At 39.3% G+C, this 15,762-nt stretch overlaps 1 protein-coding gene across 1 annotated transcript; it reads right to left on the reverse strand.

Annotated features, from left to right (window-relative positions):
* Positions 1 to 406: 406 nt before the first annotated feature.
* On the reverse strand, positions 407 to 4,291 carry LOC146640562 (uncharacterized). The gene is made up of 9 exons (XM_085400090.1): positions 3,991 to 4,291; positions 3,423 to 3,731; positions 3,162 to 3,336; positions 2,976 to 3,059; positions 2,728 to 2,873; positions 2,448 to 2,531; positions 2,148 to 2,329; positions 1,565 to 1,789; positions 407 to 1,479 (listed from the first exon to the last, which is right to left on the reverse strand). Exons 1-9 carry the CDS (start codon positions 4,065 to 4,067, stop codon positions 1,082 to 1,084), a joined length of 1,680 nt encoding a protein of 559 aa, XP_085256216.1. The 5' UTR covers positions 4,068 to 4,291; the 3' UTR covers positions 407 to 1,081.
* Positions 4,292 to 15,762: the final 11,471 nt, after the last annotated feature.

Raw genomic sequence — 15,762 nt, forward strand, 5'->3', positions numbered from 1 at the left:
GTAATCAAGCCTACTAAAGATGAATGCATGGACTAGTTTTTCCAGGTCCTGTTGAGACATCAGATCTTTTATCCTTGAAATATTCTTGAGGTGATAGTAAGCTGACTTTGTTATTGTCTTAATGTGTTTTTCTTTTCTTTTTCAAGTTTAGGTCTGCATCCATCACTACACCCAAATTTCTCGCCTGGTTTGTGGTTTTTAGATGTATAGATTGAAGTTCTCTGGTGACCTGTAATCGTTTTTCTTTGGCGCCAAAGACTATTACCTCAGTTTTGTTTTTGTTTAGCTGGAGAAAATTGTGGCACAACCAGTCATTAATTTCCTCAATGCATTTACCAAGAGCCTGTACAGGGCCTTGGTCTCCTTATTTATCTTATTTATCCAAAGTGCGACACCTGAGCGCAGACCCGGGCTGTTAAACAAATATGAGTCAATGCAGATGTCAGACAGACTGTCCAAATTCTCCCAAAGAATCTGCAGGCACCTGTTTAAAATTGGCTTAGGATAGAAAATTCTAAGTCTATTATTGAGATATTCTTATTTTCTGTTAGTAGTTAATCTTTCAAATGACAAGAGATAATGCCTAGATATCTCACCTCATCTTTCATCTGTGTATTACATATTAACTGCAGGAGACACTCATGTAGAGCTAGTATCTCACATTTATTATTATTATTGTTATTATTCATCTGTAAACCTGACGTGTTTCATAATCACCTTGGCTATGTTAATCATCATGCTCTTCAGGAGGCATCAAGACGCGGGGAACACAAATGAGAAATTAAAATGGAGCCACAGTGGAAGCAAAACCAGACACCTGAACATGGAAACACAAGACTTTCACAATAAAACACGAAACAGTGAACGTAAATAATACAATATGAAGCAGAGTGAAATTTGGAAACATGACACTTTATTTCAATACGTAAATTAAAACAAAACAAAACAAAACAAAAAACCCTCAAACCACATTTAAATTACATGCAAGACAATGTAAAAACAGCTGTGTTTTTTAAGAATAAAATCACTACATAAAAAAGCCCATGCAAAGAGAATAGGAAAAGAACAGATAAAATGAAAGTCAGCTGTCCAGCCACTCCAAGTCTTCCCCTTCACCACCATAAGATTTCCGAGTTACTCCGTAGTCCCATAACACCTCCTCACCAACTGCGATGTCCTTCAGGGCAATGAAAAGTATTGTCTCCTGAGGTCCTGCAGGGAAGTTCATTGTAAACTTCTGGGGCTTGATGTTTGGATTTTTTCGGGAATGGTTCATTCGCCTCCCATAGGTGTCAATGTCGGGATGACAGGCACAGGGGAATGCAGTGGCATCGATGCACATCCCTCGGTCACACTCGTCCCTGAAGAAGAACAGATACCCCGACTGGGGCCTCCGTTTCCCTTCTGCTTCAGTGATATATGTCCCGTGGTAATCGCACACTATATCCCCTTTGTGGAAAGGCATAAGTGCGATCACACCTGTAAGTTGAAAGATACCATCGGTCATGACAGGGCTCTTAGAAACGTTCACTTGCAATTTGTCTAAATGTTGTGTGCATTTTACCTTTGCCCTTCCGTTCCCCGAAGTCTTGCAAAGCCAGGCCCTTCCACTTCTGCTCTGCAATCGAAGACATGAGGGACTGGTTGTCTTGTATACTGGGCTGCGGAACAACCCAGGCCTGCAAGATGGCATTGACAGTGGGCTTGTTGGTGTGCCATTTCTCCTTGTCCAAAGCCATCTGCACACGTGCAGGCTGAGGTGGGTTTCCTCTTCTGCCAACTGACTGACCTAAATGAAGTGGTCACAAAGCGACGTACAAGAAATAATGCAAGTGATTATTGCGGCTTAAAAATGAAAAATCAACCATATGCATTTTAGTCAATCACGTATTTGTACCTTAAAATATTCCTTATATTTATAATTGAGCTATCTGTGTATATTTGGGTGTACAACATTGAGTGGGTTATACTTACATGTATTGTATTATTTAATTAGTTCAGACTGTTACTGCTATTGTCTCTACACAAGTGTAACCCACATAATTTTCTTAGAGATTATTAAAGTATTTTCATTCTGAAATACATACAAAACAAACAAAGCAATGCAACAGAAGCAGCTCCATTAACATGACATGCCCAGGCCTTACCGAGAATGTACCCAACTCTTTTCTTCAGCTGAATATCCCTCCATTTCTTGTAGTGGTGTCTGTGCTGTGGAAAGCCAGCCTGTACACACTGCCGTTTGGATGGTGGCTCTCCATTCAGGGTGACCGGGAAGGCCTGGAGGAAGGCATCCCATTCTTGGAGTGGCAGGTGCGTAGATGATGTGCTACATGAAAGGTGTAGAGGAGGGGATGCATCAAATCCATCAAAAGTTTTTAAATGTGGAAACGTGTAACACAGGTTGACTTGTGGTAGTGTGTGATATTTTTTAAAAAAAAGTGTACCTGGCCTGTCCTGGTGTCGGTAGTCCTCCTACTGAGCTTGATGCTGACTCAGCCATAGCATCCCCAGGTTCAGTGCTCAGGTATCTGTGGTTTTTAATGCATGCAAATTAATTAGAGAGCCCAGAGAGATGAAAAAGCCAAAATACAAGGGGCGAACATCTCTGACATACAGCAACATATGTGGCTGACTGTTATGAGTCCAGGGTTAGGGTTTCTCTGTCAGATCAAAGAAACAAATCTTTCTTAATATGCTATTGATCCAGTTAGGTCAAGCACTCACCTCGCTCTCAGGCGTTTTACATCTAATGATGGGTTGGACAGTGGGACCCCACATTCTCCTAGGAAGAACTTGCCCCTGTCATCGCTGCCAGCAATTTGATTTTCCAAGGACACTGGACGGATGTTCCTAAAATAGCAGTCCAACAACTGCAGAGAAAAAAAGGAATCAATGTTAAATATCTCATAAAATCAATTCACAAGGTGCCTATAGAGCAAGAAGAGAGTCGCTGCTGAGAATGAATGACTTACTTGTTCTTCCTGGCTGGTTATCTTCAAGTTACCACTCAGCTCAACACCATCAGCTACTGCTTTCCGCGCCATCCAGTCCTCTACCTGTGTATGTAAAAAAAAAGGTGTTGGAGCTTAAAGAAATACAGACTTACATCAGCTGTCATTTCACTTATCGTGCACTTTTGTTGTTGGTGGTGCACTTACACAAAGTTCTTGAACAGCATTTGCTGTCAGTCCATGTTGTAAAATCAGGATGGCCTCGCAGTACTGTCTGAAGGTAGTCATTGCAAATGTGGGGATGCAATCACCGCCAGAAAGTCTTGTGTGGAAATATTCAATATCCTTCTTGGCCACGGCAAGAATTTCCTTCTTATCAGACCTATTGCAAATGTGACAGAGGTAAGACATTATTGAAAGTTTGTATGTGTCATCCAATATGTGGAAGTGGCAATAAGGTCATCATACCTCGCTGTTGGCACGACTGTCGAAAACGCTTGGGGACTGTTCGTGATGATAAATCCACGTGTTTGAAGGCGAGTGCAGAGTTTAATGCAAGATTCTTCATCCTTGCAGTACTCCTGGAGCTCTGAGAAGTTCCACACTCTACCTTCATTAGAAAACAGCTTCTGTGAAGCAATGGCTCTGGAAGCTTCTTCCTCACATTTCTGTGGTGTGCAGTCTTTCAGGCACACTCTGCTCAGGTGTGTGCGAATGGACTGTTGCGGCTTTTTACAAAGCAGGCAGTAGACAACGTTTCTCTCCATCTTGTTTGCACTGTAAATACAAAGAGTGAGAGGCAGAAAGTGAGAGAGAAAAACTGCATATCAATTTAGTTTATTTTGATAGTATGAGAAAACAAACAAAGAACAACAACAATACATCCACACACAAACTTTGCTTCCATCCCACCCCCCCAAAAAAAACTTAAAGAAAAAAAAGTTTTAAAACAAGTTTTAAATTTTAAAAATGAGGAGAATGGCACATGCAAGTTTTACATGTTCAACCACTTAAAAGCCCAACAAACAGTACTTACATTAAAATTGAACCGTTGTCTTCTGTTGTCGTCTTTCTCTCTCTCAGTGTCCTGCGGAAACAGAGTGGCAATAGCATATCACAAGTTGGCTACATTTATGTCCTTGTAGCTGTATGCTTCCCCATCCCCTTTTGCCCACTGAATGACAAAATGACAGGCCCACTTTTATCACCTACTGAACAACCCACTAAACGACCCACTGAACGACCCATTGACCCACCCACTGAACTGAATTTCTTGGTGAAAAATGTTTCTCATGTTACTTTAAGAGCTGTTAAAACTAACTAGTCCATTCTCCCGAGTGTTACTTTGTGTGTGTGTGTGTATATATATATATATATATATATATATATATATATATATATATATATATATATACAAATTGTAAAAATTAAAGCCGGCTATTGCTGTGCAGCAGTCTTTAAAGAAGGTGGTGCTCAAAGTAAAAAAAGGGGCACATATAACCAGGCTGTATAGCAACAACACACATTCATCGGTATTCATATATATATATATATATATATATATATATATATATATATATATATATATATATATATATATATATATATATATATATATATTAAACTTTTCTATCAGTCCTTCACAAAGAGGGAACAGTCTGTCTACATATTGGCCATCTCTCAGCTGGTGCTGGTTCCTGCTCATACTCTTCCTTAGGCGCTTGTGACTGTGTCCCCCTGTATCATCAAGGGTCCCAAAGCCAACACAGATGACCCTGCTAAAGTGGGTCCCCCAGTCTCTCCTGACTCTGGACATTTGCAGGTTCTCACACCTGGAAGTCAAGCAGGTCATAGGCTGCAGCACTGAAACACAAGTTACAGTTATAGGTAAATGTTCATGTACCTATAACTGTATGTATGAACAGTTTATGAACATTCAGCTCATAGATTTCTCACTTCTGAACTCTTTTAGTGTGTTTTTTTTCATTTATTGTTTAATCATGTGTGTGTGCCTGTGTGTGGTTATGAGCACCTTCTACAGAGGCACCACTGAGAGTATTCCCATTTAACACTCGTAATAACACACGCTGAAAATACTCCTTCTGTTGTTCTTTTTCAGTACTGTACACCACCTGATGGTTTTGGCTCCTGTCTCTTTTTGCTTTCTCTCTCATTGTGGAAAAGCATTATAAACATGCCAAAGAGAGATGGGTTCATGCATTTCAGTTTTAACTGTTAAGCATTCTGTGTGCATGCCTGTCTGGTTGTGTGTGTGTGTAAGACATTTGCTGTGTATGTAACCTTCCTGTCGTTGCCGGGTCAAATCTCACCAATTTACAAATTTAAAAAACCCTCACCAATATTGGGTTTTACATCTGAGTGCCTCGAGGCCTTAGTACGTCCTCCACACTATGCACTTGAACATATTAAGGTGATGAGAACTTCTTTTGTTTAACTTTGAGTGTTTGAATCAAGTTTGTTACATATGTGGGAATAGGAATCCACCCCCACCCCACCCCCTTTTGCCTACTGAATGACAAAATGAAAGGCCCACTTTTCCCACTTACTGAACAACCCACTAAACGACCCACTGAACGACCCATTGACCCACCCACTGAACTGAATTTCTTGGTGAAAAATGTTTCTCATGTTACTTTAAGAGCTGTTAAAACTAACTGGTCCGTTCTCCCGAAGTTTACTTTGTTCTTCTAGACCAGGGGTAGGCAACCTTTCTGATGGCGAGTGCCATTTAAAATGTCCTCAGAAGTCAGTGTGCCAAATGATGTTATGGTGTTATAACATCATTTGGCAACATAATAATGGTGTTATTTGTCTCTCAGAAACAGCTCATAACTTTCCTTCAACTCATTCCTGTCACCTAAAAGGTAAACCTTTCTCCATCACCTGTCCAGCTCTGATGATTCAGTAAGGACATCTCCTGGATTCATCTTCATGTTTCCCTCTCACCAGATATACAAACCATCATGAGCAGCAGCTTTTACAGCTGTGGCTCCAGCAAACATCAGCTGATACTAGAAAGTAATATCAAATTCCAAATTCTAACAGCAGCTGATCAAGCTTAAACGTGCTGCTCTTGTTTAGCGCGACATCCGCTGGTTTCTTCTTTCTGGCGCAAAGTGGGCGATAAATAAACACGAGAAAAGCCGTTGAAGTAGCAACAGGAGCGAGAGGGGGGAGAATGAGAGGAGAAGAGGCAGCTGACAGCGTAAAGACAGAATAAATCTAGCTTTGTGTCTTTTTTTCCATTCTAGCTGAAGTCCGGGACAAACTGTGTTCCTTTTCACCTTAATACAAAACGCGTGATATTTTCTCTGAATGAGGGTTGATTCCGTCTTTTTTACAGGCAACTCTACTAACTAACCTTATGAATAAAATACAGTTCACTATGGTATCAGTAACATCAAAGCACCCGCCCAGCTGTATGGAAACTCCATCATGCTAGCTAGGTATTGTAACTGACTGTAAAAAGTCAGCATAACAAAAATAAACTCTACCTAAAATTGGTTTATATCTGACCCAGATAGACTGCAGGTCATAACTTCTTACCATAAGTTCAGTTCACCTGATACTCGGACAGGTGTCCTGCCAAACTAGGTATCCCCGACAGAATTTGTTTCCCCTGCGTCCGGAGCACACGCTGGACTGTCCAAATCACGGACAAACAGTATCCCACATTGTTGATTTTTAGTTTACAAACACTTCTCATAATGACTAACTACTCCTGACATTTTTGAGATGTTAGCTCTTTATACAACGAAGTTATAGTGGGATACAAATAATATCAGGCTGATCCTGCCACAATTTGTTCCCCCTGTGTAAATCACGGACAAACAGTATCCCACATTGCTGATTTTTCATTCACAAACACTTCTTATTATGACGCATTACTCCTGAAACTTTAGAGGATTTAGCTCTTTTTAGAGTAAAGTTACAGGAGAATAAAAATAGTTATCAGCCAAAATGTTAATGTTTTATTAAAATAATCCCATCTGATACCCCGTGAGATGAGAAAAGATAAGATAACTCTTTATTGTCATTTCACAGTCATACATAGTACAGTAGTACAATGAAATTGGAAAACTGTCCTACGTCGGCTTTTCCAATAAATATATAATTTTATATATAATATATATATATATATATATATATATATATATATATATATATATATATATATATATATATATATATATATATATATATATATATATAACATAATTTTCTGTTGTAACCCTCAAACTGAATGGTAATGTAACGATACTAATTTTTCACTTTTTCACAAAATGAAAACATCAGTACTTCCTGCGTGCTCCCAGCACAGGGGAAACTACCTACTTTGGCACAACAGATCCAAGTATAAAAACAATGCTGTTCACGGTTGAGGTAGTGTCCAAACTGACGGACAGAGATTCAGTCACAGGTAGATGTTCCCACAGCTCTTTAAATGAATTCTGGCTGAAGGGTAGATTCTGATTAAAAACCAAAATGCCATCCTGCCTCAGTTAAAAAGGTTCCTAAAACTGTACTGCCTGATCAGTCACTGTACACTGTTAGGTTGTGGAAGATAATCCCTCGTCCTCCTCATACTGCAGACTGTTTAGGAAACTTGGCTCAGAGCTGCAGAAGTTCTTGACTGTCGTACATTTGTGGTTAGTCTGATGAAACTCATTTTCAGTGTACTGACTGAAAGTGAACAGCGGGTCCTGACTCCACGTCTGTGGTAAAGGGTTAGGGTGTTGAAAAAAGATCAGGGAACCAGCAATCGCCGGTTCCTTGAGATGCACTCTCCACCGTGGGACAGGATGGTGGTACCCCTGCCCCAGTTCAAAAAAATTGCCCATCTTGGGTTTACGCGCATCTACTGAGCTCTTCGCGACGTTTCGGCGTTCCTTCGCCTTCTTCAGGCCGAGCTCAGTGTGTCTGTGTTGTGTGCCTTGTGCCAGAACTAAACTGAAAATATTAGAGCAATATTTCAATGAAATATCCTGAAACGCGTACCTTCACTCAGAAATCGGGGCTGGGGAAACAATTAAAATAACTAGCAATAATTAGGGGTTAGGTTGGTGTCTAGGTGGGGGTTTTGGTGGGTGCCGGACGCTGTGGCGAAGAGGCCACGCCGATGGCTTCTTCGGTTCTGGAGATATGGCGAATCGGACCAAAAAGGATGGGACAAAACGGTCCCAATCGGAGAAAGGAAGGTGCAGAGGGCCTGGGTATGTGGACAGTGATTGTGGAGAAGTGTTCTGGCAAATTGGAAAGACAATTAAAATTACAAAAAGCCAAACAGACAAAAGCTGTCTTGGAATCAACATTCAAAACATGATCACTACTGTATAAAAAAAAAGGTCCATAAATTACAAATGAATATGTTGCTTAACTGTAAACTGTAATCTCAGGTAACAAGGCAATTCAAGTGGCTTTTATTTTAATTTCAACCATGTATAGTGTTACAGTACAGAGTGAAGTGAGACAGCGTTCCTCTGAGACCCTGGTGCTACATACGACATATAACGGACAAACACAGGACTACTAACATCAGTCATAGTAAATGTTCTGTAAGAAAGATTGCCAACTCTAACTACATAAACCTGTAGTGGACATTTCAGTTAAGTAATTATATAATCTACACATTAAGGCCACTATTCAGCATCAACATGGACTGTCAACTTACAACATGAAGCATGTATTGCTGTTTTTCTAGCAATTTATATAGATCCAGCCAAGTGCTGCCTTTTGGTGGTTGCATTGTGCATAAGCAGCATGACCCTATAGAAAACAAGACGAAAGGAAAGCTTTGTACAATGTCATCACTCTGAGATGGACATCAAAAGTTTCCACGAGGACTCTGTGCCTCCCTGGACTACTTCAAGCACAAAAACAAGAAGGGCTGGAGATGTGTCAAACCTCAACATATTAACCAAAGGAAGAGCAGGGAAAGAAGAACTAAGTAAAATCACAGGGGGACCCTGAGAGCTTCAAAAGACCAATCCCTGGCGCTCTGATCAAGATTCCTGTGGATGCAACTCATCAGGGAATGGCAACGAGGAGGAGGAAGAGGAGAGGGGAGGCCTGTGGGAGTAGCATAGTGAGAACAACCACACATCTGCCAACTGAGTCAGCACTGCAGGATTGATCAGAATGACACAGAATGGCCCTGTCACAAGCCTATTTAGATATGCTTGAAAACAGACTTTGGGGGGACATGTGATACCACTGACTACTCCCCAGCTTTTTCCAACTTGGATGTTGTATGTGGAGTTTGTTGCTTTTTTCTCCTCTATCTCTCTCCACGTTTATATACATTATTTTAATCGTGTGTGTTTTGGTCTGCCTCTGTAATGTGAGTGTCAGCCCAGTGATGCTCCAATTCAAAGTGACATTGCTTTGGCAATGACTCCATCTAATGGTTAAATTTCTGAACTGCAGGCTCAGTAAGTAAGTAAGTAAGTAAGTAAACTTTATTTATTAAGCGCTTTTCACAGACAGACATTCACAAAGCGCTGTACACAAATATTAAAATAAACAATAAAATCAATAGACATTATATACAATGTAAAAGATCAAATGTAATTAGTGTAAAAAATATAAAATGTAGATCAACAAAAGGCTTGTTTGAACAGAAGAGTTTTTAACTGTTTTTTAAAAGAATCCACAGAGTCAAGCAAACGTAGTGGTAGTGGTAAACTGTTCCACAGCCTTGGTGCAACAGACTGAAAGGCTCTGTCCCCTTTTGTCTTCAGTCGTGTACGGGGAACAACTAAGAGACTCTGAGTCTGTGAGCGGAGATGACGAGCAGCAGTGTATTTTAAAAGAAGCTTGGATAAGTAATCTGGAGCCGTTTAGTGCTCTGTATGTTTAAACAAGAATTTTAAAGCGAATTCTAAACTCTATTGGGAGCCAATGTAAAGAATATAAGATGGGAGTGATGTGAACACGCTTGGTAGAGCGAGTTAGTAGTCTGGCTGCTGCGTTTTGTATTGTCTGGAGGCGAGAGAGAGATGATTTATCCAAGCTAGTAAACAGGGAATTACAGTAATCTAAGCGTGATGACACAAATGCATGAATGAGTTTCAGTCACAAAAACGCAATATTTTGACCATTACTGAGCTTACACTTGAGAATACTATTTGACCTTTGTGACCTTTTGTACTCCTATTGATATATGTTATATTGTACAAATAGTTCATTAAACACACATTTTCTCAATTTGATGACAAAACAAACAAACTGGGAAATAATTATTGGCTTTATTTGTCACACCGTGACTGTGGCTGTGGTCTGTGGCAAATTTTCATCTTCACCACTGTACGTGGAGTCTAGCAGTTATCTTTGTGAAAAACAAAGGATCTTGCGGTGCCTGCGGGCAAAATTGGTGCTTGAGGGCACTTCTGAACTCCTTTCAGGCTCTTTTACTCGGTCTTGTCTCACTAGGGTGGGCTGTTATGCAGTGAAAGCAGGTGGGAAGATGTGAGGGACACTTCTTCAAAGAATTTGTTTTCAAAAAAATATTTATCACTTTACACAATATTTATCACTAAGCAAATGTCTACGTGACTTTTGACATGAAACTCTTGTATGATAAACAACTTACAGCTTCCTCTTACTGTAAGAACATGCAGATTTAGAAAAAGGGGAACCTCAGCTCTGAATTCTTAGAATAACTCTGTTGTATTTGTACACACACACACACACACACAGACACACAGAGAAGTATAAATAAAGCACGCACACAGTGATGAGACGCAGGTCTTGCGTCCATGACTGCCCTCGCGAGTTAAAGACAGCTGCAGTGTTTGTGTTTTCTAACTCAGGTGTCTCAGCTGAAGAACTGCGGGGTGATTTTAAGAAATCCCCTGTCAATTGGTTATGAGCAAAAATTGTTTCTATAAAATAAAAATTAAAAAAACACAAAAAAACCCCCCAGTTTCAACCGTAACGTGAAGTACACATTTTATTATTTTTTTCCTTTTAGTGAAAGGAAACAGCCGTCGCCGGTATGCTAGTGCGCACGCTCCACCCCCTCCTACGCCTCTTTCCCCCCCTTCTTTTTGCTTTGTAAATAAACAGAAATGTGACTTTTGCTTCATAAACAGTTTGACAAACAAGTGGTGCCTGCAGGGTGTATATTCATGGTATAACCGGCATAAACACAGCCTCACTTCGTGTGTGATTGTGCAGGAAATACAACTGTGCGCTCAGCTTCGAAAAAGGACCGCATCTATCCATTTATCCTCATACCTCACCTCTATGTATGTGCTCTCTTTGAGCGCAGGTGCGGCTCTTTGCTGTGACACATCTCTAATGTAGTCTAGACGCTCCGGCGCCAGGGGTCATCGGGTGACACACACACACACAAACAACAAGTAACACAACATGGACCATGAACTCTGCGTGACTCAACTATACCAAGACAGTTCACCTATTACGAGCCTTTAAAGTAAGCTTATTGCTAAATAGTCTTGATATTTAATCAACAGGTAAGGTAACACCTGATTCTGTTCACATGGACGGAGTTTTTTCAGTGCTAAATAGTCTGCACATCCCGGCTCTTATTATTTATTTTGCTGCGTTATTTTGCAAAATTATCTAATCTAAAAATAAACTACATAAATGAGTGCGATGCAATATTTTGCTCTTGGTGTTTTCAGTCCTTTATGTCCATCTTATGTGTCATTTTTTTCTGTTATCAATCAACCAACCGATCATTCGATTAAAGGCCTGTCAACGGGCTTCGTAAAGGTTCTTTTAAGGTCACCAGAAAGCTACATAAAGACTGCACCTGCACCTGCACCTGCACCAAAGTTCTTTTTTTTTTTTCTCTCTATCTCCGAACATTGTTGCATTTTAAAACCATCTTCAGTGAGCTATAAATAGGTCACAAGTGAAACACTAAAGTGGCTAACCTTTCTGTGGAATTAAATAGATTTCTAAAAATGTGCCCATAGTGTCAGTACAGGATTGTGAACATCGCAACGCAAAGTTTTTGATTTCTCTCAAAACATATATTTCTTTTCATGCTGAACAGATAATATCTTTAATTTGAGTCAAAGTGATTTGCACTTGAACACGCCCACCAGAAATAGACCGGGACCCATTTTTATTCTGCATGGCTGCTGGAAACATCATGTCACATCTTTGATTAATTTCATCTGAAAATAAACGTAAGTAAAGCCAAGTGTGTTACAAAAGCTTTTATAATTTGTATTGCCAAAATCGCAGAAAATAACCCCATTTAAGCTGGGTCGACAGCCACCCCTAATTTTTGCATGATTGTAGCTGCTAGCTATAAGCTAGCTAGCTATCCTGCGCAACGTTAGAACTGGTTACCAGAAACCGACCATCACAGTCGGGAATACAAGTTAGTATACTGGTAAAAAACGGCTTTTTGCCTAACTAGCTAGCGTTACCACGATGCATCGGTGGTGGATAAAGCTAGCTAGCATAAGTTCATAGTTCATAACATTCATAGTATAACTCCGTGCTCCGCTTCGTTTGAATTTTTCTGGTGAGCTCGCGGTTTCTAGACACAAGCTTGTGTTTGTGCGCGCACGTTTGTCTCTCTTCATATAAATATCTGTGTGTTATGTGTGTGTACACCGAGCGCAAAAGATAATTATTAATGTGCATGATTTAGAGACAGAAATAACAAGCCAGCATATAAGATCAATGACATAAGACTAATTCCTTCAATTGACTTTCAGGCGCAGCTCGGAAAAATGTGCATTTTCTGAAGAAATTTTAATTTTAACAGCAAAAAATTGACCCTATGCCAAACTTAGTCGCTAATGGCTGGTCTGTAGACTGTTTGGTATGTCATGTTACGTATTTCTTGGTTTTTCTATGTAATGTGTTTTATAGAGAAGTAACATTATTCTTTTTTTTCTGTATGCTTTCAGAACCACAGATCGCTCCATCCATTCCATGGCTGAAGCATACATTTTCATTTAATCTGAACAGGTATCATTTTGCATTTACACTGCACATCCTTTTTAAACATTTCATAATAATCTAGACTCTCCCTCATTATCCTCTCATTCACCTTGCTGATGTGTTGAGGACTTGATAAAAGAATACATGGTATGTCCATATCTGTTCTGTCTCTACATGAGATGCAGTCTCTTGATGTAAATTTGACAACTCTGCTATTAAATGCAGTGATTAATGTAGGACAGCAACGATTAATCAACTCATCAAGTTAATATCTTAGGGTTCTGTATTGTTTTCTTTTTTTTTTTCTTGGGCTTTGTGGAACATTTATGAAAATGTTCCACCATTGATTTAATTTAATGATTATGCAATTCACAATCTGATTAGTCAAATAATTGTTCTAATAGTCTGTGACCAAACAACTATCAAAATAGTAGTTTATTATGGTCAAAGATTTATCAGGTGTGCCAGACTTCAGTTCTTCACTTGTACATTTTGTTCCATATTTTACCTCAAGATATCCCAGAAAGATGAAGCTGAGGAAGAGCTGCAGAGTACCACCATGGCACTCTTCGTCTTCAGGGACAACTCAAGCCTCCTACATCAGCCTCGAGACATCGGGATAATCATTGATGGTGTGGAAGTCCTGAATGAGTTGCCTTCTGTGGCAGCTGGAGTGGCAATGGTCTTTGGACTCTGTTATGCTCTTAATATGGAATATCCACGAGGATTCAGGTTCACCTTTGAGGCTCTTCAAAAGATTATGATGGAGCTTGACTTTAACAAGATGACCTCTAAGATTCGCAAACTTAATTGTGAACTTAACACTGCACAGTAGTGTGTTTGCATGCATGTGTGCATGTGTATGTGCACATGCATGTGCATGTGTGCTTGGTTGGCCTGCAGTGGTATTCTACATTCAAAATTTATAAGAACACCCATTTGAAAGGGAGATTTAAGTTGATTTCATTGATACATGTGTAGATTTTTTTTTTTTTTACATTGTACAGGCACAGTGCACATATAAACATTTTTGAGTACTTGCAAATTGGTTTAAAAAGAGTTTTTATAATGGTTTTATGCCAGTTTTAGACAGGTTGCAGGTTTTATACTGGTTTTCAAAAGATTGCAGGTTTTATAAAACAAACATTTCTCTAATCATTTCTGCCGTAGCACTAAATCTGTATATTACTAATCCTCTCTATTGATTATAGTTAAAATGGTTTGGAACAATAAATAATTTTGAAACAATTGGTTGGCCAACTGTCTTGTTTTTTATAGGAAATGCAGAGCATTTTTGAACTGAAATGAAATGTAAAAAATATAGTTTGAATATATGTAAATCAATTACCTGGCTTCAACACAAACATATTAGTTCATGTTAATTTGGTTCGATGTGAATACATTAGGTTGGTTAAATTTCAATATATTAGCTTGGTTCAATAATTAAAATATGGTTCTATGTAAAAAAATCAATTTGGATCAATGCAAAATTTAAAGTTTCAGTCAAGTCTAGTAATATTGTTTATATCAACATAAAAGTATCAGGTCATATCAAGTGACTCAATTTGGATTCTATAAAGCCAAATATTTTGGATGTGACAACTGGACATCATTTTTTTTAATTTGAATAGGGTTATTTTTTTTACAGTGTAGTTTATTTCTCACAGTTTTTTAAAAATTCTCTTGCTTTATGGTTCTTAGCGCTGTTACCAGTCTTTGCATTTATCATCATTTTTTCTCTTTTTTCTTTCATGTTACACAAACATGATTACATATTGCATATGAATCAAGGTTGCGCAGAGGTGGTTGCATTTCCCAGACAATCATGCAAAATATATACATTTCTTTTTTTAAAAATGACATGGTGCGACAGGACTGTAGCACAGTAATACAGCAACATCAGAGGCAAATTCCATTCAAGTTTTGCAAGCCTAGCTTTGAACTTTATTTAAATAAACGGCAGTGACTCGTTATGACAAGGATCATTCTTAATCTCACTCAAACCATGCTGAACGGCTCTAACCCAATTAGGAACATAGGGTTGTTGTTTTTTTTGTTTTTTTTTTAAAAAGAAAAGAAAAACATAACTGAACACAACAGTATGTCAGTGCAGTGACTAATCAGGCAGTACAGTTTCAGGAACCGTTTTAACTGAGGCAGGATGGCATTTTGGTTTTTAAATGGGCATTTAAAACCTGAAATAATCCTAAAGGCTTAGACAAAAAGGTGACATTTGTTTTCGAAATTGAGGTGATGGGCATCTTAGTCGCTGTCACTCCTCTCTCCTCTCTGGAGCAGCCTCTTTCCACTGGAGGGCACGGGAACCTCATGCTTCACTGAGACCTTTGACTTGCTTTTGCTGTCCTTGTCAAGCAGCTCCAAACCGTCATTGATCTTCTTCAACATCTCGTAACGCTCACGCCCACGAACAGGGAGGAGAAAAACCTCCTTGTCGTCCCCCTCAGCACTGGAGGTACATTTGGACTTCTTTGTGGATGTGGTGTCAGGAGGTGGTGCGCTCTTTCGTTTTTTCGCCTCTTTGGTGCCGCTCTCCTTCTTCTGTTTATTGTCCTCCTGTAGCTGTAACAAAGAGGGACGAAATAACAAAAAAGAGAAACATATTTGTCAAGTAATTTTACCCCCCCCCCCCCAAAAGTGGCATTTAACATGATGATATTCTACTGCCTTCTGGGGGAGGGAAGGAACAGCGGTTTTTCTTTTGAGTTTATATTCAAGTTTTCTCCTTCTTGCCCCCTCTGGTGTACAATTTCTTCCTTTTTCCTGTTTAAAAAGAGTTCACATATTTTGTCATTTGACTGTAAGCAGTGCAAGGAGGAGATGCTCGCTTTTTGCATGA

Source organism: Rhamphochromis longiceps, unplaced genomic scaffold (genome assembly GCF_057381845.1).
Source record: "Rhamphochromis longiceps isolate RC_006_pf unplaced genomic scaffold, R_longiceps_female_GT1.1 unmapped_scaffold_5, whole genome shotgun sequence".
Lineage (NCBI taxonomy): Eukaryota > Metazoa > Chordata > Actinopteri > Cichliformes > Cichlidae > Rhamphochromis > Rhamphochromis longiceps.